Source organism: Lepus europaeus, chromosome 9 (assembly GCF_033115175.1).
Source record: "Lepus europaeus isolate LE1 chromosome 9, mLepTim1.pri, whole genome shotgun sequence".
In the NCBI taxonomy this organism is placed as follows: Eukaryota; Metazoa; Chordata; class Mammalia; order Lagomorpha; family Leporidae; genus Lepus; species Lepus europaeus.
Genome location: NC_084835.1, coordinates 22,610,717 through 22,636,717, shown reverse-complemented (window position 1 = coordinate 22,636,717; position 26,001 = coordinate 22,610,717). Strand labels below are relative to the sequence as shown.

The 26,001-nt window shown below is 45.4% G+C and overlaps 1 protein-coding gene across 1 annotated transcript in view; it reads left to right on the top strand.

Moving 5' to 3' along the window:
* Positions 1–26,001, top strand: part of MAP4 (microtubule associated protein 4) — a 183,612-nt gene that overhangs the window by 141,173 nt on the left and 16,438 nt on the right. Inside the window, 3 exon segments of the mRNA XM_062200753.1 lie at positions 21,982–22,088; positions 22,885–23,100; positions 25,529–25,712. Of these exon segments, the coding sequence (XP_062056737.1) occupies positions 21,982–22,088; positions 22,885–23,100; positions 25,529–25,712 (507 nt within the window).

Here is a 26,001-nt window from a genome sequence, read left to right as displayed (position 1 = left end):
AATTCATTTATTGAAAGTCAGAATTACAGAGATAGGTCTTCCATCTGCTGGTTTACTCCCCAGATGACTGCAACAGTCAGGGCTAAAGCCAGGATCGAGGAGCTTCATCTGGGTCTGCCATGTAGGTACAGAGACCCAAGGACGTGGGCCATTCTCTGCTGCTTTCCCTGTGCTCATTAGCAGGGAGCTGGTTTGGAAGTGGAGCAGCCAGGACTCGAACTGACACCCATAGGGATGCTGGCATTGCAGTTGGCAGCTTAATTCACTATACAACAGTGCTGGCCCCCATCTAAGTATTTTTTTTTATAGATTTATTTATTTATTTGTAACACAGAGTTACAGAGAAGGAGAGAGAGAGAAAGAGAAAGAGAGAGGTCTTCCATCTGCTGGTTCACTCCCCAAATAGCCACAATGGCCAGAGCTAGGCCAATCAGAAGCCAGGAGCTTCTTCTGGGTCTCCCACAAAGGTGCAGGGGCCCAAGGACTTGGGCCATTTTCCACTGCTTTCCCAGGCCATATTAGAGAGCTAGATTGGAAGTGGAACAGCTGGGACTCGAACTGGCATCTATATGGGATGCCAGCACTGCAGGTGGCGGCTTTACCCACTACGCCACAGCACCAACCCCAATTCTTTGTTCCCTTTATTTCAAAATTGATTTTGCCTCCCAAACACACAGGCGAATAAGTATGCTCTTACTTTGTAATAATTTTTGAATTTTGAATTGATCCCAAAAGAATTATGGTTTTAAATTAAAGCCGAAGTATTTTTCATTGCTGATCAAAAACATCAATGAAAGGCCGGCGCCATGGCTCAACAGGCTAATCCTCCGTCTGTGGTGCCGGCACACCGGGTTCTAGTCCCGGTTTGGGCACTGGATTCTGTCCTGGTTGATCTTCTTCCAGTCCAGCTCTCTGCTGTGGCCTGGGAGTGCAGTGGAGGATGGCCCAAGTGGTTGGGCCCTGCACCCGCATGGGAGACCAGGAGGAAGCACCTGGCTCCTGGCTTTGGATCAGCACAGCTTGCCGGCGTGGCGGCCACTTGGGGGTGGTGAACCAACAGAAGGAAGACCTTTCTTTCTGTTTCTCTCACTGTCTAACTCTGCCTGTCCCCCCCCCCCCAAAAAAAAAAATATATATATATATCAATGAAAGTGAATCAGGAGATGGACCTTAGGATAGCAGTTAGGTTATCCACATCTCATATTGGGGTGCCTGGTTTTCCATTCCCAGTGAGAAACTCCTGACTCCAGCTTCCCCCTAAAGCAGATGCTAGAAGGCAGTGGTGATGACTTAAGTGATCAGATTCCTGCCACCCATATGGGAAACTTGGATTATGTTCCTGACCACCACCCAGCCTTAGCTATTGCAGGCTTTTGGATATTGAGTCAGCAGATAGGAACTTGCTCTTTATGTTTGTCTCTCTACATCTCATTTTATTTGAGAGGCAGAGTTACAGACAGAGAGGGAGGTCTTCCATCCATTGGTTCATTCCCCAAATGGCTGTCATGGCTGGAGCTGGGCTGATCAGGAACTAGGAGCTTCTTCCAGGTCTCCCACCTGGGTGCAGGGGCCCAAGCATTTGGACCATCTCCCACTGCTTTCCCAGGCCATTAACAGGGAGCTGGGTTGGAAGTGAAGCAGCTAGGACTCGAACCAGTGCCCAAATGGGATGCCAGTGCTGCAGGATGAGGCTTAACCTACTGTGCCACAGGGCCAGCCCCAGGTACCAGCATTGTGGTATTGAGGATAAAGTGGTTGCCTTTGACACCATCATCCCATATGGGCGTGAATTTGAGTTGCAGTAGTTTAATCTGCTGTGCTACAACACTGGCCTCTGAGGCTTTATTATTTCACAATAGATTCCCTATTGTGCATGGGAAAACCTAATTCATACACAAATACATTTTCTTAGTTTTGAGGGTTTTTTCTTTTAAGTTATAAGAAATAGATATATTTTGTGTTTTAGTTATTTTTAAATGCTTTTTAGACTCACATTTGGATATTTCAAAAAGTTCACGGAGGGGAATTGTGGCATGGCAGGTAAAGCCATCGCCTGTGACAATGGCATCCCATGTGGGCGCCAGTTTGTGTTATGGATGCTCCACTTCCAATCCAGCCCTCTGCTAATGGCCTGGGAAAAGCAGCAGAAGATAGCACAAATCCTTGCCACCCACATGAGGGACCCTGATGAAGCTCCTGGCTCCTGTTTTCAGCCTTGTCTAGCCTAGGCTGTTTGTGGCCATTTGGGGAGTGAACCAGCAATGAAGGATCTCTCTGTCTCTCACCCTCTCTCTGTGTAACTCTGACTCTCAAATAAGGAAATAAATCTTTGAAAAACAGAAAAACAAGAGGTTCTTATATGTGTAGCTGGCCTGGTGTCTTGGCTACTAGACTCTCATGTGGGTCTGAACTTCTTGACCCTGAGCCTCTTCCCCGTAGCCTCTTCTTGCCTTGGTGGCTAGTTGCTGACCTCATTGTTACCTTCCTCAGGTTGACCAAATTTCTGATCTATATAGTGTGAACTCTTGTTTGAGTTACGTCCCTTGTGATTTGTCACCTTCATTCTACTGGTTCTTTTTTTTTTTTTTTTTTTCCCTTTTTTTTTTTTTGACAGGCAGAGTGGACAGTGAGAGAGAGACAGAGAGAAAGGTCTTCCTTTTGCCGTTGGTTCACCCTCCAATGGCCGCTGCGGTAGGCGCGCTGCGGCCGGCGCACCGCGCTGATCCGATGGCAGGAGCCAGGTGCTTCTCCTAGTCTCCCATGGGGTGCAGGGCCCAAGCACTTGGGCAATCCTGCACTGCACTCCCTGGCCACAGCAGAGAGCTGGCCTGGAAGAGGGGCAACCGGGACAGGATCGGTGTCCCAACCGGGACTAGAACCCGGTGTGCTGGCGCCGCAAGGCGGAGGATTAGCCTAGTGAGCCGCGGTGCCGGCTTTTTTTTTTTTTTTTTTTTTAATAGCAGTTACAGACATTTGTATCATAATAAGAAAAGTACAACCATATTTATTAAAGAGGGGAGTTGGGCAGGGAAGAGGGGAAGCACACCCAGGAATGAGTTCTCACATTGCTGCTCAGAACTGGTGACACTCAGACACCCCCTCCCAGATGGCGGTGCCCTTCTTGCCCCTAGGACAAGGTCTACTTTCCACTTCCACTCTGGGTATTCTCCTGGTTCTTGCTGGTAGTTTGGCTGATTCTTATTTTGCAGTTTGCTGTTTATGAATGGATCCTTCAAGGCAAAATATGTGGGCCTTAAAGGTAGCAATGGCTTGTTGCCTTGGCATCTTTTTTTTCTCCTAATTGTGTTGGAGAGGGTCTACGTGGGCTCACTACAAATGTTGAACAATTTTCTATCCTGTTCTTTGCCTGAGAATTTTGATTCTTTAGAATACACAGGACAACTCAGACTGCAGACTGTGCAGACCTGCTGTTACTTGCCACAGGTATGCCTCTGCCAACAGGCAGCACCCTCATAGAATGCAGAAGGGTTACTGAACATACGGCCACTGAAGCCCAGGTTAAAATCACATGTGACAGGCCGGCGCCGCGGCTCACTAGGCTAATCCTCCGCCTTGCGGCGCCGGCACACCGGGTTCTAGTCCCGGTCGGGGCACCGATCCTGTCCCGGTTGCCCCTCTTCCAGGCCAGCTCTCTGCGTGGCCAGGGAGTGCAGTGGAGGATGGCCCAAGTGCTTGGGCCCTGCACCCCATGGGAGACCAGGATAAGCACCTGGCTCCTGCCATCGGATCAGCGCGATGCGCAGGTCGCATCGCGCCTACCGCGGCGGCCATTGGAGGGTGAACCAACGGCAAAAGGAAGACCTTTCTCTCTGTCTCTCTCTCTCTCACTATCTACTCTGCCTGTCAAAAAAAAAAAAAAAAAAAAAGAATAAAAAAAAAAAATCACATGTGACATAGCAGTAGGCCTGCAATTCCTTGAGTGTATGTTTCAGCCTTTGTGTTGAGATATGAGAGTGTTAAAAATGTAAAACTGGAAGGTAGCTTAAAAAGTTCCCTCATTTGATAGATGAAGTAATTGAAGCTAGAAGCAGTTTAATGAATTACTCAGAATTTTAATTATTCAGTGGCTTAGAGAGATTTTAAAATTTGGTCTACTCACTCACTGTGGCACTGCCGTAGTGAATTCTGGGGATTCTCTACCTGGCCCTTAGGGGCACCTTTCTCTGGGAGAACCAAGAGAGGAGATGGCGGCCCTGGCAGCTGAGCTCCCAGGCCCTTGAGGCAGGACTTGATGGGGCAGACTTGACTGTGAAGCTGCTGGCAGGGCGAAGCTGGGCACCGAAATGCAGGCAGCCCCTGCCCCCCTGCTTCTGGCCTCAGACAAGGGCATTCAGTATCTCAGGACCTCCCCCACCTTCCTCATCCCTACCGTGGATGAGGCCCATGGTCTGTTTATTCTTGCCGGCTCACCTTCAACATAGACACTGTCCTGGGGCTGCACATCTTCTTTATTTCCCTCCTTCACCCTCAGCTTCCTCGTCCCTTTCTTATTTGTTGAGCAGGGTTAGAGCACAGTGAAGAAGAGATTTACCGTGTCCTAGGTGAGGGGCTTACAGCAAGCATGATGTCTCCCCCTTCGCCTGGATGGCAGAAGACTTAATAAAGAGAGAAACTCAAAAAATAAAATAAAATTTGGTCTACTTACTGTTTCTCTCACTAACTCTGCCTGTCAAAAAAAAAAAATGAACTATATATTAAATAAACTTCCACAATACAGAGCTAGAGGCAGAGCTCTCACGGGGCTTTGGGGTCCCCACTCAAGTCAGTTTTCAAGTGAATTTGTTAAGTTGCTATGACAGCCATCAACCCACTCTTCTCTATGAAGTGAATACCTACTATTTTGATACTAAATTAAGGGTTTGGGATTTTGTTGGTAGCAATTTCCTGGAATCATTCTCTATGGTTATAGCTAGAGATTGGCAAATGAGTCTTTCTTGTTTTTACAACAGTTTTCACAGTGGGCGAATGTGGAAAGGTAGGCATACTATGAGATAAGTAAATGTGTGGGATCTATGTATCTGTGTCAGTGAAAGCCAGAATAATTACTATTCTGTGCCTGGATTGGCACCATGCTGTATTTTAAATTGCAGATCTAAACAGAATGCTAGTTAGCAGGAAATTACATTTTCAGATTAACAGTGGCATCTGGTTCTGTAGAAAACAGCACTTTCCTTCCTTTCCTTTTCATTCATTCTTCCTTCTTTCCTTCTTCTCATATTGGTAAATATGTTCTGCACTTAGCTGCTTGAGGAAAAAGGGAGATTGATGAAAGAGGGGTTTTGTCATGAATACTGGGGACTTGTTGTGATGTCACTGCAAGCTCTGTGTGATCGTAGGTGGTGTTAGCGCTCCAGGAGCGAGAGGGGGGAGAGCAGTGGAAGACAAGCAGCCAGCCTGCCTCACTGCCGTGAGCAGCCAGCTCTGTGAGCGCAAGCTTGCAGAGTGCCGATGGACTCAGCGAAAGAAATCAGTCAAGCTGGATTCGAGTGGCAGAGGACAGAGGGAAAACTGAATGAAATCGGGCTCAGTGTCAGCATGGACGGGCAGCTGAAGGATGGGCTTGTGAAGAATGCCAGCTTCCTGGAGCAGAATAAGCTTTGCTTTTTTGAGGGGAAGATAGACAAAGAGCTCAGCGTTGAAGTGCAGAGCAAGGACTGTCAAGCAGCCTCAGGTCACCTTGAGAGCAGGTATGTGATTTCAGAAAGCTGGCATCCCTCGGAAGGGAACCCAGTACACCAGAAGACAGCCGAATTCCATCCGGGACTCAGAAAAGGGCCAGACGAAAACAAAGCCACCACAGTTCAGGGGGAAGTGGCAGGGGAAAATGGAGTAAAAACCAAGTGCCAGCCAGACCTGGATTTCCCTGCAGCCACTGAAATCCCCCCCAGGTTTGTTGAGGAGCAGGAAACCAGTATTTGGAACCCCAAGTTTGATTCAGTAGCTCAAGGCTTTCGGGGCTTGAGGGAAGCAACTTCAGGAAGGGAGAATAGTATCACTCCTGGCTGCCCAGTGATTGGGGTGGTGGGCGATAACACTGAGCAACTTGAATGTGAGTCCCCACTAGCAGTGGTTATAGGCCTCTCAGCCCCCACCACTGAGCCTTCCCCCACTGCCGTCCTTCCAGTTACTATGGTCGAGCTCACCCAGGAGTATTTGAATGTAGGCTCGCATATCAGAGGCCACAATAAGGAGCTGGAAAAACCGAGTTCTACCGAAGATGGGGCTGTGCTTGACCAAGCCCCCCAGCAGAAAAAGGCAATGCGCCGGGCCTTGTCTGAGTGCTCTCACCTTTCAGTTCCCCCAGCTATCAACCTTGCAGATAAGTACCCTGAACTCCCTGCCCGAGAAGAGCTTTCTTCTGGCCTACTGCCTCCAACTAATGGCTTAGTACCAACTCCTCTGCCCAGGACACTGGGAGCTGCTGCCATAAGGCGCTCCATGACCGTGGCGGAGGAACAGACAGTCAACCCCAGACTGAGCCCCGGGGAGCTGCCCGTCCTGTCTGCTACAGAGATACCTCCTTCCGTCCGCAAGGACCCAGTGGCTGAGGAGAGTGAAGAATTGACCCACTGGAGCAGCAGCATCAGTTCTGGGAAAAAGGAATTCTGTGTTGCAGAGTTGTATCTCCATAGTAAGCTGGGGCAGATTCCTGAAGGAAGCAGCCAGGAAAAAGAACAGGAAGGTATTAGTCCAACAAAAATTGATTCATGCTCCCAAGTCTGCCAGGGAAGTGAAAAACAGCCAGGACAGTCGGCTGTGGCAGGGAAGAAAGAAATTGAGGTCACTGCAACCCAGAGCACGCCATCCTTCCTGTGTGGAGAGAGCCCACGTGATGGTATGTTTCTAAATTTTGCTTCCATTGGGAACAAGCAGACAGCAAGAAAGGGAATAAAGTGATAGATTACCGGCAGGAGTTAGGCAGCTTATTACTGTTGGCGTCTGTGACTGCAGAGGGAAAGCTTCCTCCGTTATGTGGATAACACAGTGAATCTGACTGGGTCAGGCTGACTGCAGTGGGTGTGGGTTGGAGTCAGAGTGGTGGGCACAACAATTAAAGCCCCTGCCTTGACCTCATGTCACCCTATCCACCCCACCCCATCCTCCCACCCTTCAGCTTCCCATTGGTTTGAACCAAATGATTTCTGAGCTCTAAATCATCCAATCACAACAGATTGATTTCCTTGCTTAAACTGACATTGTATAGATTCACAATGGCTTTATCGGTACTAGCCTCCTCTCATTCACTTGCACAGGCTGAGTGGAAGCCCTCTTTTCCATTAATGGCTTTTGAGAATGTTTAGTTGTGTTCAAACTAAAGAAGAGTCATTTCAGGATGGCTATTTAGTATTCTTTTCCTGTTCTAAATGTTTGACCCAGTCTTGCTGCTGGTTTTCTCTCTAGGTGTTTTGGGAGGATTTGTGGGGAGAAGAAAGGGAAAGCAGAAGCAGAAGGAGAGACTCGCCTCCTAACAAACAGAGAGTGTGGCGGTCTTTGTGTCTGCTGCCTTCTGTGCCTTTCTTCCTGGCCCTTTATCCCCATCCCCATCCCCCAGTGGCTCCTATTGTTGGAGTCTAAAGCAGCTTGTTTTTCTCTGTGTCCAGTGTGAGCACAAAGAGCCATCAATTACAAACTTCTTAAAAGGAACATAAATGTGTTTTATTTCTTAAAAAAAAAAACTAAGTTTTTTCTGGGACCTGTTTCCTCTGATGTTTATTCCATTTAGCAAATTTCTATGAAGTTTTCTTTTTCTCTGATAATAAGAAGTGGTGTTTTCTAGGAGAGTGGTAACTGACCTGAATTTGTTTTTAAATAGAGATGGGCAGGAAAACATTATAGTTCTTCCATGATGTCTCAGGACTCGAGGACCAGAAGAACTCAGGCGTCCTAATCTTGTCTCTGTCTTCTGGCTGTGGCAGAACTGTAATCTCCTCATGGACAGGACTTCATCTTTTCCTTGATTTCCTAGGTGCCCAGGTCAGCACTGCATACCTTCAAGGTGGTAATGAGTAAAGACTTCTGTTTGTTTCAAAACAGGAACATAGTAGTTTGTGCTGATAGAAAAGAATTCCAAATGACTGATGAATCAACTGATCCGTTCACCAGAGAATGGGTGATTGCTGACTCTGCGAAAGAGTGGTTTGCTCATTCAACATGCCTCTCATTTGCCATTTGTCACTGTTTAGACACTGGGAATTGTCCTTGTCCTCAAGTAATTTACGGTCTAGTTGGCGGGCATGGGAAGAGTGATAGGAGAGAGGGTTATGACTCATGGAAACTTTTGGAGGAGGTGGCATTTGAGCTGGACCTTGGAAAATTAGGCTGTCCAACAATGCAAAAGGAAAGCCTTTCATACAAAGGAACTCATGTAAGCAAAGGTATGAATCCCAGGCACTCATTAGGTTAAACAAAAGCAATGAGTCTTTACCGGGCACTCTATTAAGTATTTGCAAAGAACAAACATACTCAGAGGAACCTATTTACTTGTTAAAGTATTTATTGACAGTACATAAATCCTAGGGGAATCTGATTGCAGGAAGTATAATCAGCACGCTGTAGCTAGTGGGTGTGTGTTCGGGACCTCTGCTTCTCCCTGCAAATGTGCTCTGTTGTCCTCCCTTCTCAGAACTCTGTTTTTCTCTGTCATCTCTAACCTTTTTTGCTTCTTCACTTATGACTGTTTTGCTTAGCACAGAACAGTCATGTGAGTTAGTGTGGTTTGGGCTCTGTGGCCAGCTTTTTGCTACCGTGTACCTTAGGGACTTAAGATTGCTTGATTACAGTTTTCATGGCTTCATCCCTATTAAAGAAAGTAAATATTCTTACTGGCCTGGTTTGTAGCAGTCAGCTACACAGGTGTCATTGCCTTCTTAATTTTTTTAAACATTTAAAAAAATTTGTTTGAAAGGCAAAGTTAGAGAAAGAGGGAGAGACAGAATGAGAAAGAGAGAGATCTTATATCTGCTGGGTCATTCCCCAGATGGCTGCAATGGCCAGGGTAAGGCCAAGCCAAAGCCAGGGGTCTGGAACCTCCCTTCAGGTCTCCCATGTGGCTTGCAGCTACCCAAACACTTGAGCCATTTTCTGCCCAGAAGTATTAGCAGGGAGCTGGATCAGAAATGGAGCAGCTTGGATTCAGATTGGCACTCATGTGGCCCGCTGTGCCACAGTGCCAGCCCCTCTTACTCAGTATTGACTTGGTCGCTTTGTTCATCTGGAGAATTTTTCTAGAGAAGAAAGAGTGGGTTGAGCAAGTGTTCCAAAGCTATCTGGGGCAGATGCTATGATGTAGTGTGTAAAGCTGCTGCCTGCAGTGCTGGCATCCCATATGGGAGCTGGTTCTAGTCCCAGCTGCTCCACTTTTGATCCAGCTTTCTGCTATGGCTTGAGAAAGCTGTGGAAGATGGCCTTAGTCCTTGGATCCCTGCACCCCTGTGGGGGACCTAGAAGAAGCTTCAGGCTCCTGGCTTTGGATCAGCCCAGCTCTGGCTGTTGTAGATGGAAGACAGTCTCCCCTCCCCTGCCCCTGCCTTCCAAATAAATAAGTTAATTAAAAAAAAAAAAAAACCACCAAAGCTATCTATACATATATAGAAAGAAATAATAGAAAATCTAGAAAAATCTTTAGAACCCAATCTTTGTTATTTTTTTTTTCTTTTTTTAAACAGAAAAGGCTTTATTTTAGAGGGGACAGAATGGGGAGGGGTAAAGAGAGTGGGGGTTGAGCCTACTGGGACAGAGGGCAGGGGGTTTGAAACTGGACTTCATTCCTGGAACCCAATCGTGCCAAGCTTCAAACACCTCACTGAGAGAAGTTTAACTTACTACCATAAGAACTGTGGTGGGGCCAGTGCCGTGGCTCACTTGGCTAATCCTCCTCCTACGGCTCCAGCATCCCATGTAGGTGCGGGTTTTGGTCCCGGTTGCTCCTCCTCCAGTCCAGCTCTCTGCTGTGGCCCAGGAGAGCAGTGGAGAATGGCCCAGGTGCTTGGGCTCCTGTGCCCGCGTGGGAGACCAGGAGGAAGCACCTGGCTCCTGGTTTTGGATTGGCGCAGTGCTGGCCATAGCGGCCATTTGGGGAGTGAACCAACAGAGGGAAGACTTTTCTATCTCTCTCTGTCTATAACTCTGTCAAAAAAAAAAAAAAAAAAAACTGTGGTGGCGGCCTGTGACAACAAGTAAAGTAGCCCAAGGTCAGCCTAGGGAAGACACTCTTCTCACTATGTAAGATGAACTGGAAGACAGAAGATTGAAGGAAGAAAACCCTATTAGGACAGTTTGATTCAAAAAGGGACAGATGAAAACACGATAGGGGAACGATAGGGGAAATAGAGGTGAAAATAATTAACAGTGGAAGGTGTGAAAATGAGAGAGAAAGAAGCATTGAAGGTTGTCTTGTGATTTTGGGCCTGATTTCCCAGCCGGCAGTGGTACAAATAATGGAAAGATCCAACAACAAAAAGCAGCTTTGTGCAGGAGTTAAATGAATTCTGTTCAAGACATCCTTTTGCAGAATTCTAGGGACATTTGGGTGGTAATCTCTGGCAGTTGCCTGGTGTATGTCCCTGAGGGAAAGATGACAGTTTTGGTGAGCAGCACCGTCGGGGAGGTAGATCATTTCTGCTTACATAGACATGTTTACTTGTACAGTGTGAGATAACTGCATGCCTGAATTCTAGTAATAGAAACTTCATGAAGTGTTTATATTGTTTACTGAAAAATCCTATGTCCATTGGAAAAAAATACAGTAGTCTAGGGCCAGGGGCAAAAATTCATACATTTGGCCGGCGCCGCGGCTCACTAGGCTAATCCTCTGCCTTGCGGCGCCGGCACACCGGGTTCTAGTCCCGGTCGGGGCACCGGTCCTGTCCCGGTTGCCCCTCTTCCAGGCCAGCTCTCTGCTGTGGCCAGGGAGTGCAGTGGAGGATGGCCCAAGTGCTTGGGCCCTGCACCCCATGGGAGACCAGGAGAAGCACCTGGCTCCTGCCATCGGATCAGCGCGGTGCGCCGGCCGCAGCGCGCCTACCGCGGCGGCCATTGGAGGGTGAACCAACGGCAAGGAAGACCTTTCTCTCTGTCTCTCTCTCACTGTCCACTCTGCCTGTCAAAAATAAAAAATAAAAAAAAAAATTCATACATTTGTTAAAATCTCTGTCTGCTACAGAACAGGCTAAAATTTGTGTCGTTCTTGCAATTGTTTTTTTCTGTCACATTTTTAAAACTAAAAGATATTCAATTTTGACTAAAAATACATGCAGTTCAGACATCAAAAAGTACAGAAAGCTCTACAGTAGAAAACCACCTACAAAGACAAGATGGTGTCAACTCACTTATTCTTGCTACTCCCAGTAAATACAACTAAATTCTTGGAAAATAATTTAAAGATTTCGGTAAAAGGACTCTAAAAGGTAGAGAAAAGGCAAACTGAGTAGAGATCCCAGGACTTGAGGACCAGCAGTGCAGTGAGTTCTGTGTATGTTCGTGGCTGAGGACTGGCAAGGCCCATAACCTGGAATTATCAAGCATAGACAGGAAAAAAAAAAAAAAAAAAAGACACAAAGGAGAAGGAGAAAAGCCCATTCTTTCTTGCCAAAGGACAGGAAAGGGGAGATCCAGCAGAGACCAGTGGTGAGCCCTGTTTCTCTACCCATAATCGGCAGTGAACTCAACCTGTCTGCTGACACAATGTCAGTGGAACTTAAGACAGCCTATGCATGGTCCACTCTACCCTCAACTATCAGGGGCTCTAGGCCTGCAGCACCAGTTTCAGCACCAGGAGCACCTGTGGCCCTGGTTTCTCATAGTCCTCTACCACCTGGCAGAAGTTGAAAGCAGGCCAGGTAGGTGCTTCTTGCTCTCAGCAACCCCAGTAGAGATTCAATAGGAAGTGTCCTCACCCCAGGCAGCCAGGATCAGGCCAAGAACAGCTCTCTCTTTACCATGTATCCAGCATTACTGAGTGCTAACAAGGTGACACTGCATAGGCCAGGGATTGAGTGACAGCCTTGGCAGGCCAGAATCGTATGGAACTAAGTTATCATTGGCACTAAAGCCAGAATCTACTTGCTAAATGTAAACAAAGTGATTGCCTGCTAAAGTACGATATTAGAATTTATAAGCAACCATCATAAAATTGCTATAATAAGCAATTGTGATTTTTTTTTAAATGAATGAAAAACTGGAAAAATCTCAGCAAAGAAATGAGTTATGAAAAAGAACTAAATGTTAATTATACAACATATATATATACACACACACACACACACACATATATATACATAAGAAAATGCAAATAGTTTGTCAAATGGCCTCAGCAGTAGACTGGAGATCACATGATAGAAACAGTGAATTTGAGAACAAATCAATAGAATTTATTTAGCGTGAACAACAGAGAGAAAATAGACATAGAAAATAGAGTCTCAAAAGCCCGTGGGACCATAACAAAAGATCTAAGATTTGTGTCACCAGAATCCCAGAACAGGAGGAAGAATCCAAGAGTGAATAACTGTTCTAAGAAATAGGGACTGAAAACTTCCCAAATGGGACAAAAGATATAAACTTAAAAAACTGAAGTTTGGGGACTTTGCTGTGGCATAGTGGGTTAAGCTTCCACCTACAGTGCTGGCATCCCAGCTACTCCACTTCAAATCCAGCTCCTTGCCGGCGCCGCGGCTCACTAGGCTAATCCTCCGCCTTGCGGCGCCAGCACACCGGGTTCTAGTCCCAGTCGGGGCACCGATCCTGTCCCGGTTGCCCCTCTTCCAGGCCAGCTCTCTGCTGTGGCCAGGGAGTGCAGTGGAGGATGGCCCAAGTCCTTGGGCCCTGCACCCCATGGGAGACCAGGAGAAGCACCTGGCTCCTGCCATCGGATCAGCGCGGTGCGCCAACCACAGCGCGCCTACCACGGCGGCCATTGGAGGGTGAACCAACGGCAAAAAGGAAGACCTTTCTCTCTGTCTCTCTCTCACTGTCCACTCTGCCTGTCAAAAATAAAAAAAAATAATAAAAAAAATAAAAAAATCCAGCTCCTTGCTATGGCTGGGAAAGCAATGGAAGATGGCCCAAGTGTTTGGGCCCCTGCACCCATGTGGGAGACCTGGATTCAGATTGGCCCAGCTCTGACCATTGCCCCCATCTGAAGAGTGAACCTGTGGATGGAAGACCTGTCTCTGTCTCTCCCTCTCTCTCTCTCTAACTCTGTCTCTCAAATAAATAAACAAATCTTCAAAAAAAAAAAAACTATACACACTAAAATTGCAGATAAGATAAATACCAAGAAATCCATGCAAGGATAATCTCTTAACTTTTGTAAACTAATGATTGATAAAGACACGGATATTTCAAGTGGGCTTTTTTTTTTTTTTAAAGGTATCCAAATTTCATGTATTTTATATATACAGAATTAGGAACATAGTGATACTTTCCTACCCTGCCCCCTTCTTATTAGTTTTGATTTTCTTATAAACATTCATTTATTTGAAATGCAGATGAAAGAGGAAGAGACAGAGAGAGAGAGAGAGAGAGAGAGAGAGAGAATGTATTTGAAAGACAGAGTAACAGGAGGGGGAAGAGAAGAGAGATCTTGCATCCACTGGTTCACTCCCCAAATGGCCGTGAGTGCGTGGTTGGGCCAGGCCAAAGTCAGGAGCCAGGAACTCCATCTAGGTCTCTCACATAGATACCAGGGGCCCAAGTACTTGATCCATCTTCTGTTGCCTTCCAAGCCCATCAGCAGGGAGTTAGATTGGAAGCTGAGCAGCCAAGACTCCAATATGTGATGCTGGTGTTGCAGGGAGTGGCTATAACTGCTGCACCACAACACTGGCCCCTGAAGGGGGAAAGTATGTTGAAAGTGTTAAAAGATGTGCAGTGCAGTGGTCAAGATGCCACTTGAGATACCCACACCCCATATTGAAGTTCCTGGGTTCATGTACCAGCTCTGCTTCCAATTCCAGCTTCCTGCTAATGCACACTTGGGGAGGTAGCAGGTGATGACTTGAGTACTTCGGTCCCTAGTACCCAACTTGAGCTCCAGGCTCCTGGCTTTGGCCTGGTCCAGCTGTTGTGGGGATCTGGAAGTTAAGTAGCAGAAGAAACATCTTCCTCTCTCTGTCTTGCCTGCATATCCTCTCTGTTTCTCTGCCTTTTGATTGCTTTGTTTTTTATTTTTTTAAGTTTTATTTATTTATTTCAAAGGCAGAGATAGAGAGATCTTCCTACTGCTGGTTCACTCCCAAAATGGCCACAACAGCCCAAGCAGGTCCAGGCTGAAGCCAGGAGCTTCCTCCAGGTCTCTTATGTGGGTACAGGGGCCCAAAGACATGGTGCCATCCTCTGCTGCTTTCCCAGGCACAGTAGCTGGAAGCTGGATCAGAAGTAGAGTAGCCAAGACTTCACTTGGTGCCCTATGGGATGCTGGCACTGCAAGCAGAGGTTTAGCCTTCTTTGCCACAGTGCCAGCCCTTCTCTGTCTTTAAAAAAAAAAATTAAAATTTAATTTAAAATTGTAAATGTGGATAGGGCAAAAGATTCTAAATGGAAACAGGATTCAACAGTTCACTCAGAATAGTAAAACATTGATGTTGGTCAGCTGTATGTATATGGTAATACTTACAGCAACACTCAAAAACATTATTTAAAAAACAAACAAAATTATTTCTCCTTTTTTTCCTAAAGATTTGTTTATTTATTTATTTAAAAAGCAGAGTTGGAGTGAGAGATCTTCTATCAGGGGTTCATTTTGCATATGGTAGCAGTATCTGTGGCTGGGCCAGGCTGAAGCCAGGAGTTTATCCAGGTCTCCCATGTGTGTGACAGGAGCCCAGATACTCAAGCCATCTTCAGCTTCTTTCCCAGGCTCATTAGCATGGAGCTGGATCAAAAGCAGAACAGCTGAGACTCTCAGATCAGTGTCCAAATGGGATGCCAGCATTTCAGGCAGTGGCTTAACCTGCTGTTCCAGAGAGGGGAAAAAAGAGGCAGATAGAGATAGACATATCTTCCTTCTGCTGGTTCACTCTCCAAATGCCAGCAATGGCTAGGACTGGGCCAGGCAGAAGCCAGGAGCCAGAAATTCCACATGAGTCTCTGTGGGTGGCTGGGGCCCAGCTAGTTGTACCATCTTCCACCACTTTCCCAGATGTATTAATATCAAATACTGGCATCATAGACGGTGGCTTAAACTGCTACACCAAGTCATAGGCCCCAAAAATGGATTTCTAAAAGACATTTAGCCCACAAGAAGGCAAAAGAGAGCGTGAGAAGCAGCGAATGAGAAACAAAGAGAACAATTTATAAAATGTCAAACCTTTTTTTTTTAAGATTTATTTATTTATTAGGAAGTTAGAGTTACACAGAGAGACAAGGAGAGGCAGAGAGAGAGGTCTTCTGTCATCTGCTGGTTCACTCCCAAATTGGCCTCAACGGCCGGCTGGAGCTGACCCCAAAATGTCATACTTAAGCCCTAACGTATACCAATAGATTTCAAGTACAAGTGGTCTAAATACTACAATTGAAAAACAGAGTAGGAAGAATGGGTTATTTCTTGCTGTTTGCAAGAAGTGCATGTGAAACAAGGATATGAATGGATTGAAAATAAAAATATGGAAAAGGGTCACCATTAATTTTTAAAGCAAGAGTGGCTCTATGCATATCATTCTAAGCAGATGCCAGAGAAAGGAATGGTGAATCAGCCCACCTAGCAGACTGCTCAGTTCTGATTGCATATGCGTGGGCAGGCATTGCTGCAATGGTTAAGCCATTCCTTGTGATGCTTCCATTCCGAATCAGAGTTTCTAGATGTGAGTCCCAGCTCTGGTTCTGACACAGCCTGGGAGGCAGCAGATGATGAGTCAAGTATTTGGGTCCATGCCACCCTGTGGGAGATCCAGTGGAGTTGTGGGCTCCCAGCCCTAGCTATTGTGAGCATATGGGAAGTGAATGGAAAATTGTCTTATTCATTCTCTCTCCCCACTCCTTCTTCTTCCCTCTCTCCCTGCCTCCCTCCCTCCTTCTCTTTCTCTCTCAGCCTGTCTTTCAAATAAATAAAACTTTAAATGTATGTGCATAAAAAAACAGAGCTTCAAAATATATGAAAGAAAAATTGATAGAGCTGAAAGGAGAAATGGACAAACCACAATTTAACATCCTGTTCTAAGCAACTGATAAAATCACCAGACAGGCTGGTGCCGTGGCTAAACAGGCTAATCCTCTGCCTAGCGGCGCCGGCACACCGAGTTCTAGTCCTGGTCAGAGCGCCGGATTCTATCCCGGTTGCCCCTCTTCCAGGCCAGCTCTCTGCTATGGCCCGGGAGTGCAGTGGAGGATGCCCCAAGTCCTTGGGCCCTGCACCCGCATGGGAGACCAGGAGAAGCACCTGGCTCCTGCCTTTGGATCAGTGCAGCGCCCCGTCCGCAGCGGCCATTGGAGGGTGAACCGGCGGCAAAAGGAAGACCTTTCTCTCTGTCTCTCTCTCTCTCACTATCCACTCTGCCTGTCAAAACACACACACACACAAATCACCAGACAGAATATTAGCAAAAAAGATATAAAATAGTTTAACAGTGCTATCAGACAGCACAGTCTTAGTAACATTATAGAAATTCCACTTAGCAACAGAATATATACATTCTTTTCATAGGCCCATGTATCATTTACTAATATGAATCATAGGTCATAAACAAACTTCAATATGAATAAATTTTTAAAATCTGAAATTATGTAAAATATATTCTCTGGCTATACTGGAATCAAATTCAAAATTGATGGCAGAAAGACTACAAGAAAATCTTCAAACACTTGGAAATTAAACATTATATTTCTAAATAATCCATGGATCAAAGAGGAATTCCAAAAGAAAATTTTAAAAATACAGTGAGGGGCTGGCATCGTGGCTCAGCGGGTTAATGCCCTGGCCTGAGGCGCCGGCATCCCATATGGACGCTGGTTTGAGACCCTGCTGCTCCACTTCTGATCCAGCTCTCTGCTGTGGCCTAGGAATGCAGTGGAAGATGGCCCAAATCCTTGAGCCCCTGTGCCTGTGTGGGAGACCCGAAAGCGTCTCCTGGCTCCTGGCTCCTGGCTCCTGGCTCCTGGCTCCTGGCTCCTGGCTTCGGATCGGAGCAGCTCCAGCCATTGCAGCCAACTGAGGAGTGAACCATCGGATGGAAGACCTCTCTCTCTCCTCTCTTTGCTTCTCCTCTCTCTGTGTGACTCTGACTTTCAAAAAATAAATAAATCTTTAAAAAATAAGAATAAAATAAATAAATAAAAATAAAAATACAGTGAACTGGATGAAAATGAAACATGTTAAAATTTATGGAATGTAACTACAGCAGTACCAAGATTGGAAAATTATGCTTTACATTAGAAAAGAGTAAAGGTCTGAAATCAGTCATCTAAGTTGTGACATCAAGAACCTAGACAGGAGCTGGCAGTGTGTCATAGCTGGTAAAGCCACTGCCTGCTGTGCCAGCATCCCATATGGGTGCCAGTTCGAGTCCTCGCTGCTCTATTTGCAATCCAGCTCTCTGCTATGGCCTGGGAAAGCAATGAAGGATGGCATAAATCCTTGGGCCCCTGAACCCACGTGGGAGACCCTGAGGAAGCTCCTAGCTCATGGCTTTGGATTGGCGCAGCTCCAGCTGTTGGGGCCATTTGAGGAGTGAACCAGCAGATGGAAGACCTTTCTCTCTGCCTTTGCCTCTCTGTAACTCTGCCTTTCAAATAAATAAATCTTTTAAATTAAATAACTCCCTCCAAATTCCTTAAAAAAACCTAGACTAAGAATAAAATCAAAGCAAGCAGAAATTTGTGAAATTGTAAACCAGAAAATAGCAAAGAAAAGCAATTAAACCAAAATATGGCTCTTTAAAATCATCAATAAAATTGATAAATTGACAAAGATAAAAAGATAGAAGGTACAAATCACTAATAACATGATATTGCATTGCTATTGCCAGGATAATGAGGGAGGGAATACTAGAAAGAACTTTATTTTTACAAACTAACAACCCAGATGAAATAGACCACTTCCTTGAAAAACAAATTACCAAAACTCAGCCCAAATTAAATAGATAACCTGGGTAACCATTAAGGAAGTTTAATTTATAGTTATAGAGCTCTTGAAAACAGTTCCCTGCCCAGATGGTTTCACAGGAAAAAGTTACCATACATTTAAAGAATAATTAACACCAATTTTATATACTCTCTTCTAGAAAACAAAAGGAGAGTTAACATTAAATAACTCATTTTAGGCCGGTGCCATGGCTCAACAGGCTAATCCTCCGCCTAGTGGCGCCAGCACACCAGGTTCTAATCCTGGATGGGGCACCGGATTCTGTCCCGGTTGCCCCTCTTCCAAGGCCAGCTCTGTGCTATGGCCTGGGAGTGCAGTGGAGGATGGCCCAAATGCTTGGGCCCTGCACCCGCATGGGAGACCAGGAGAAGCACCTGGCTCCTGCCTTTGGATCAGTGCAGCGCCCCGTCCGCAGCGGCCATTGGAGGGTGAACCGGCGGCAAAAGGAAGACCTTTCTCTCTCTCTCTCTCTCTCTCTCTCTCACTATCCACTCTGCCTGTCAAAACAAAACAAAACAAAAACCCTCATTTTATAAGGTCAGTATTATCCCTATACCAAAATCGGACAAGGACAGTACAAAAAGAAAATTTCAGACAGTATCCCTTAAGAGCTTAGATGCAAGAATTCCTAACAATATTAGCAAATCACATCCAGCAATATATAAAAAGGATTATATACAATATACAAATAGAATTTATTCTAGGCTGGCTCTATAATCAAAAAAGCATTCAATAATACCCAACATTCATGAGAAAGCTCTCATCTAACTGAAAATCTTTCCCAACTTGACAAAGGACATCTACAGAAAATGTGCAGCTAACATCATGCCCATGGTGAGAAACTGATTACTCTTCCCCTAAGAAAAGGGGCTGGGGCCAGTGCTGTGGCTTAATGGGAGTGCTACCATTTGCAGTGTTGGCATCCCATATTGGCACCGGTTCAAGTCCCGGCTGCTCCATTTCTGGATCCAGCTCTCTGCTATGGCCTGGGTTCCTGCACCTGCATGGGAGATCTGGAAGAAGCTCCTTGCTCCTGGGTTTGGATTGATGCAGCTCCGGCTTTTGTGGCCATCTGGGGAGTAAACTAGCAGATGGAAGGCTCTCTCTTCTTCTGCCTCTCTGTAGCTCTACCTTTCAAATAAATAAATCTTAAAAAAAAAAAGTAAAAGTAAAGGGGCTGGTATTGTGGCACAGAGGGTTATTTCTCCACCTATAACATTGGCATCGCATATGGGCACCAGTTCAAGTCTCAGCTAACTCCACTTCCAATCCAGCTCCCTGCTAATGCACCTGGGAAGGCAGCTGAAGATGGCCTAAGTGCTTGGGCCCCTGCCAACCTGTGAGAAATGCAGATAGAGTTCCAAGATCCTGGTTTTTACTGGCCAAACCCTGGTCATTGGGGCCATTTGGGGGAGTGAACCAATAGATAGAAGATGTCTGTCTTTCTGTCTCTCCTCTCTCTAACTCTGCTAGTGTGTGTGTGTGTGTGTGTGTAGTTAGATGTTGCTATAAAGATGGAGACCACATTAAGACTTTACTACATTAAAGCTTCCCTGGAAAAGGGGGTGAGCTGGGTGTGGCTATAATGTAATAATATGAAGGGAGGCCCTGTGGTGATTAAACAGTTGTGTGTCTTGATAGTTGTTAGTGATTATACAAAACTACTTATGTGTTAAAATTACACAGAACTGTACACTCACAAATGAGTACATGTAAGACTGGAGGCCTCTGAATAAGCTCTGTGGACTGTACTGTGTCAGTTCCCTGGTTTTGATGGCATACGGTAGTTATGCAAGATGACATTTCTGTGTAACTTTCTGTGAATCTATAATTATCTCTCAAAAAGCTTTTAAACTTTCTTTTTAATTCACTTATTTGAGAAGCAGAAAGAGACAGGTGGACAGAGAGAAAGAACACTCCCATCTGCTGATTTATTTCCTGAATGCCCTGAACAGTTAGGGACAAAGCTGGAGAACTCAGCTTGGGAACTCAGTCCAGCACTCCTGTGTATGTGGCAAGAACCCAATTACTTGGGCCATCACTGCTGCATACCAGGGCCTGCATTAGCCAGAAGCTCGGGGCCAGAGCAGGGTATTCAACCCAAGTTTCACTGTGATATTTCCAAAGATTCTTCTAAAATACATATATGTGTGTAATCACAATGGTTTATTTCCCCCATCTCTTTTCTACACACATAGCTTCATGGTTTACATACTGCTTTTACACACCTTGCATTTTTGTTTCTTTAACTTAGTAGAGATCATTCCATATCCAGCCACAAGAGAGTTTATCTGTGCTTTGTTTCTTCAGATCCAAGGATTACAATAATAACTCATTCATAATTTAACCAGTTTTGTATATTAGCAGACTTCAGTTCCTCAGCCCTTGGTAGTCCAGTGCTCTAGTGATGAACCGTGCATGTTTGGCGCTTTGCAGGTGTGGAGATCCATCTGTGAGTTGGATTTCTGCAATAGTACTCTATACAAGCGCTGCCAGACTACCCTGCCTGTGGATTGCACCAGTTCACACACTTCCAACAGTGTACTTCTCCATGTTGTCCCCTGTGGTTCTTTTAAATTTCAAGAGTTTTGACAATGTGTTAGTTAAAAATGGCAGTGTGTTTTCATTTCTCTTGTTATACTTAAGATCAAACATTTTTACATTTTCAAGACATTTGTATTTTGATATTAACTATGGTTTGATCATTTTTCTAATATATGGTTGGCCTTTATAGGACTTAATGGTTTGTAAGAGTAATTTTTTGGCCGGCGCTGTGACTTAATAGGCTAATCCTCCACCTGTGGCGCCGGCACACCAGGTTCTAGTCGCAGTGAGGGCGCCGGATTCTGTCCCAGTTGCTCCTCTTCCTGTCCAGCTCTCTGCTGTGGCCTGGGAGTGCAGTGGAGGATGGCCCAAGTCGTTGGGCCCTGCACCCACATAGGAGACCAGGAGAAGCACCTGGCTCCTGGCTTCGGATCAGCACAGTGCGCCGGCTGCGGCGGCCATTGGAGGGTGAACCAACGGAAAAAGAAGACCTTTCTCTCTTCTCTCTCTCTCAACTGTCCACTCTGCCTGTCTTTTAAAAAAAAAAAAAAAAAAAAAAATTTCCTATTTGTCATTTGACTTTTTAATTTAGTTCTTTTTTTGTTTTTGTTTTTTGGTCATATTGAAGTTCATTATTTTTCTTTAGTCAAACTTAGCTTTTGTGGCTTATGGATTTTGTGTTAGAAAGGCCTTCCCACCAAGATTACAAATTGCATGGCCTTTTAAGGCTTTCAGGTCCAAGTCCATAGAAAGCTTTCCACAGAGGGGAAGCTATGCAGCCTGTGACAGTAGATTTTATTTCTGGCCCTGGATTTGGTTCCCTGGGTCCCCTCAGCCTTGTTGGAAATCTGGGTCACTGCTAGATCTAGAGCAAGTTAATCTCACATCCTCCATAAAGTGGTTCTTTACAGGGAGAGGAAGTAAGGGGAGGACATTGAGTGATCTTCTGGCTGTTACTCCATCTCTCAGAAACCTTTATTCCAAGAGATAGACACGCTAGAAGAGATTTTTGTCTCTTGTATTCCGAGAGCTAGTGGTTTGCTTTTTGCTTATCTGCAGGGAAAGGAAACCACACTTTAAAGGCCATTTCCTTCCACTGATTATTTGTGCAAATCCCATTGAGATCGCTTCTCCACAGGGACAAACTCCCTGAATCTCTGGAATCTGAAACTATCCTGCATCACAATGAGAACTTGGGCATCTTGTCCAAGTTTCAGCAGCACAACCCTTTGGACTTACTCAGAATGAGGTGCTAGGTAGTGGTCTGTCTCTGCTAAGCCTTGCGTTTTCAATATGGTTATGAAAAGCATTCACCTAGAATAATTCCCACTCACCCCACTTAGGAATAACCCGACCAGATGAAGGACGGCCTGCTGTGAGCGTGACCGGAAATGACATCACCACCCCACCAAGCAAGGAGCTCCCACCAAGCCCAGAGAAGAAGGCAAAGGTAGGTGCCCAAATGCTGATTATCTTCCAGTGCGGTGATTTTTAAAAAACAGCATTTTCTATTATTGCTTGAATCGTGAGTGAAACTTCTTGTTTTCTGAGCTGTTATGAGTCTGTCTTCAAGTTTGGAGGGACTTAGAAAGTATCATATGTTCCCATTTTACCACAGTAGCCTAACCCAAAACTTTAAAATCTTTGCTTTGACCCTATTGTGTATCTGTCAGAATGTTCTGTAGAGGTCGTTTCTGCCTCCCTTAATGACAGCAGAAAGGACAATGCAGAAGTCCTCTGAAATCGATTCTGAATTCTGCATTCCTGAAAAGGGAATGCCGAGTTTGAAGGTAGAGTGTAGCTTCAGATACTGGCTCTTACTGCAGTGTTCAGGTGCCACACTTAGGATGTGCTGGTGTTGCCGCCCCAGGCTTATAGTCATAATGGCTGTGTCACCTGCTGAGGATTTTCTGTATAGAATTACTGCAGCCACCAGAAGTTAAGTATATAAAGCTGTTACTGAATTTAAATCTTCAGGTGCCAAATTGCTGGAATTTGTGGCACGGTAATTAAGAAAAAAAATCCTAACTTTCTTTATATCCGTCTTGGAGTTAATTCACTGTTTTCTGAGCTCAGAAGAAAGAAGTGCTAATTTTCAGTTGCATCTATCCTCATTGCTTATAATTTTACTTTGAATTGTGCAATTTATACTTTATTTTAATTTGTTTTTATTCTTGTCTGTGTGTTTGACGTTGGTCTTTAAAATTTTAAAATAAAAAATTAAAAAAACAACAACCAACCTAAAGCCTTTGGCCACCACTCAACCTGCAAAGACTTCAACATCGAAAGCCAAAACACAGCCCACTTCTCTCCCTAAGCAGCCAGCTCCCACCACCACTGGTGGGACGAATAAAAAACCCATGAGCCTTGCTTCAGGCTTAGTACCAGCTGCCCCACCCAAACGCCCTGCTGCCACCACTGCCAGGCCTTCCATCTTACCTGCAAGAGACGTGAAGCTGAAGGTAAGTAGTCACCCAAGTACCAGGGAAGATTTTCCCTGAGTGTCAGATAGACTCTTGTTGGTACCAGACAGTGGAATCAGACAGGTGGAATTGGGACAAGGGGAAGCGTAATTTGAACAGTCAGTTTGGCGCCCCCTTGATGGCACCCGTAGCACTTGGAAACCCTTTTATTCTTTTTACCTTTCCCTTCCCTGGTTGGAGGTGATATTTCATCTACTTTGGTTCCTCCGTCTGTCTCCACTGTTCTTACCCTTAACCTACTGAAGCACTTGTTAACCAGTTTCACTGCTCCACGTACTAATCAAATATGCTTTTTCAGTATAATTCCTACATCAACTTCAGTTCTTTGTCTTTCTCATTAATCATCCTACAGAAGTGAATTTTACCCATTACCGTAGTAGCAGTGTAAGCGAGCTGTTCCAACTGGTCTCAGCATGTTCCAGCATCATGCAATAACTCACCTTGCTTTGGCATTAGGCTGCCTCTTATTGGACTACATTATTGCCCAGAAACTTCCCATTTGGAGCAGCATTAGCTTTATAGAATTGTTCCAGGAGGAGAGGGTGGGTGGAGGTCATGGCTACCTTCCTTAACATTTTGTTTGATTTAAGAAGGGGCTTTAGGTCAGCTTGATAGTACTCCTAAAATTCACGGTGGGAAATAGTTTCCTGTGTTAAATGTCAGTATTGTAATTTAACCTTTTAAAGGCAAGCAGTGGGATCTAAGAATTGTAGTCTAGATGAAAACTCTAGCCAAGAAACTAACAAGTCCTATCAGAGGTTATGGTTTATAAAATCTCAAAGCTTTCTCTCATTCACCCAGTTGGCTGCTTCTGTTGAACTTTAGAGAGCAGTTTCTTTGAATGTGAGGGTGCAGGGAAGGTGGTTGGAGCCGTGGTGGCTGGTTCTTCTTGAAGCTTACTTAGCATTGGCTTCTAGTGGGGGGAGGAGAAGGTGGCAGGAGAAGGGGAGGTGCTCAGCCCCTCATGTGGAGGAGACCAGTCTCTTCCTTTCTACATAAGAGAGAAAGCTTAAGCTCCATCAGATAACCTTCCGAAGGACCCATGCTGCTAAGTGGCAGAGCCAGTGTTTGAGTTTGGATCTGAGGCCAGTGCTGGCACTCAGGGGCCCTGTGAACCCTGGTTTGACAAGTGGTCTTCAGAAAGTTCGTGGAAATACATACTATGAAAAAACTATAAATGAGTTTCAGAGTTGTTTGTACTTAAACAAATTTAACATTTAACTCCATTTTTTCCATAGACTTTTGAGATACCATCACAGTGGCTTTTTTCCACACAGCTCTTTCGGCAGCACCTTTAAGATACAGCTAAGCTAGAGAGGGGATATGCGTTACAACTATTATGGTTTTTGTCCTGTAGATAAGAAACAGATGGAAACATTTTGAGAGATTGATAGAAACTAAAATGTCTGATGATGTCATTCTGGTCCTTATTTCGGTAGAAAGATTTATAGAAGCAAACTGAGAAGGAGAAAAACCCGTTCAGAAAAAAGAAATAACTAGATTTATGATTCTGGCAAGGGAGGAAATACAAACTGAGAAACAGCAGAATAACTCTGGGTATGAGTGCAGGCTGTTTCTGCAGCTTGATGCAGCCAGCAGCCTGTCGTCTGAAGGATGGTGCTAGCGTGGAAAATGTGAGGGAGACCGCACACCCAGGCTCCCTGATTCCAGCCTTAGAGTTCACACTAGAATGACCTGGAGGCAACTTAGCTCCCCTTGAGAAGCTTCTCCCCTTCTGCTCTCAGTCCCTGGCTTGGGGCTGGTGCTCCTTGTGGCTCCTGTCGTTAGTCGTGCCCCTTCTCATCATCCCTGTGCTGTTGGCTTCCCATCCTCTGTTCCCCAGCGTCCCATACTATCAAAGCTGGGCCTCAGCAATGACCTCTTCTGACTTCCTTTATCCAGATGAAAAAACAGAGCTCAGAGAGGCTCAGTGGTCTGAGAACACACAGAGGGAGAGCCTGGTCTTAGGGTTGCAGTCCAGACTTCTGACCTGAATTTGGTCAGTATTTTATGGGTGTGTTATCAACCAGAAAACGGCGGCTTCCGACTGGACACAATTTTGGATTTTTTACCTGTGTTTATTTAACTTTGTCTGATCCCTTTCATGGGCCAGTGTGGAGGTTATGTAGGGTGTCTGCATCCTTTCCTGGGCTGTGTATTCTCAGCGATTCAGGTTGGGGAGAGGTGGTTTAACTTCCTATTTCCCAACCCCAGATCATGCAGCCCTCTATAAGGCCAGTTGCTGGCTCTGTCTGGAGAACTTTATTATTAGAGCCATGATATTTTGCTGTTGGTAGCCACCTAACCCATAGCAGCCCCTGTTGTCTGCTGCATGCCTCTATAGAACCCTCATTTGGCCTGAATTCCTAGGATATTACTGACCTGCAGCTCTTCCTCCCACTTTCAGTCCACTGCAGAGGCAAAGACTGCTGAGAAGCGGACATCCCCAACCAAACCAGCCTCTGCCCCAGCCCAGAGACCTGGATCCAAGAGCACCCAGACTGTTCCAAAAACCACAGCACCTGCCACTCCTGCTTCAGCTGGGCAAAGCAGTAAGAGCCCCCCAGCACCTCTGCCTAAGAGGCCCACTAGTGAGTATTGCCTGTGCTTCCCTCCGCTGGGAGCCACTGAGCAGTTATGGGGCCTTGGCTTTGTCCCAGCCATAGCTTTAGCCAGCATCCCCAGCAGGTATGCAGACCTGCGTATGCATTGAACAGCAGAAGCCTGGTTGGCCTAGTATTGAACAAACCTTAGTCTCCATGTGAGCTTAGCATTGTGTTTATTCAGAAAAATCTTCTTTATTTTTCCTTTTTAAATATTTTTATTTTTAAACACAGTTATGGGGTGGGGTCTTCCATCCACATGTTCACTTCCCAAAAT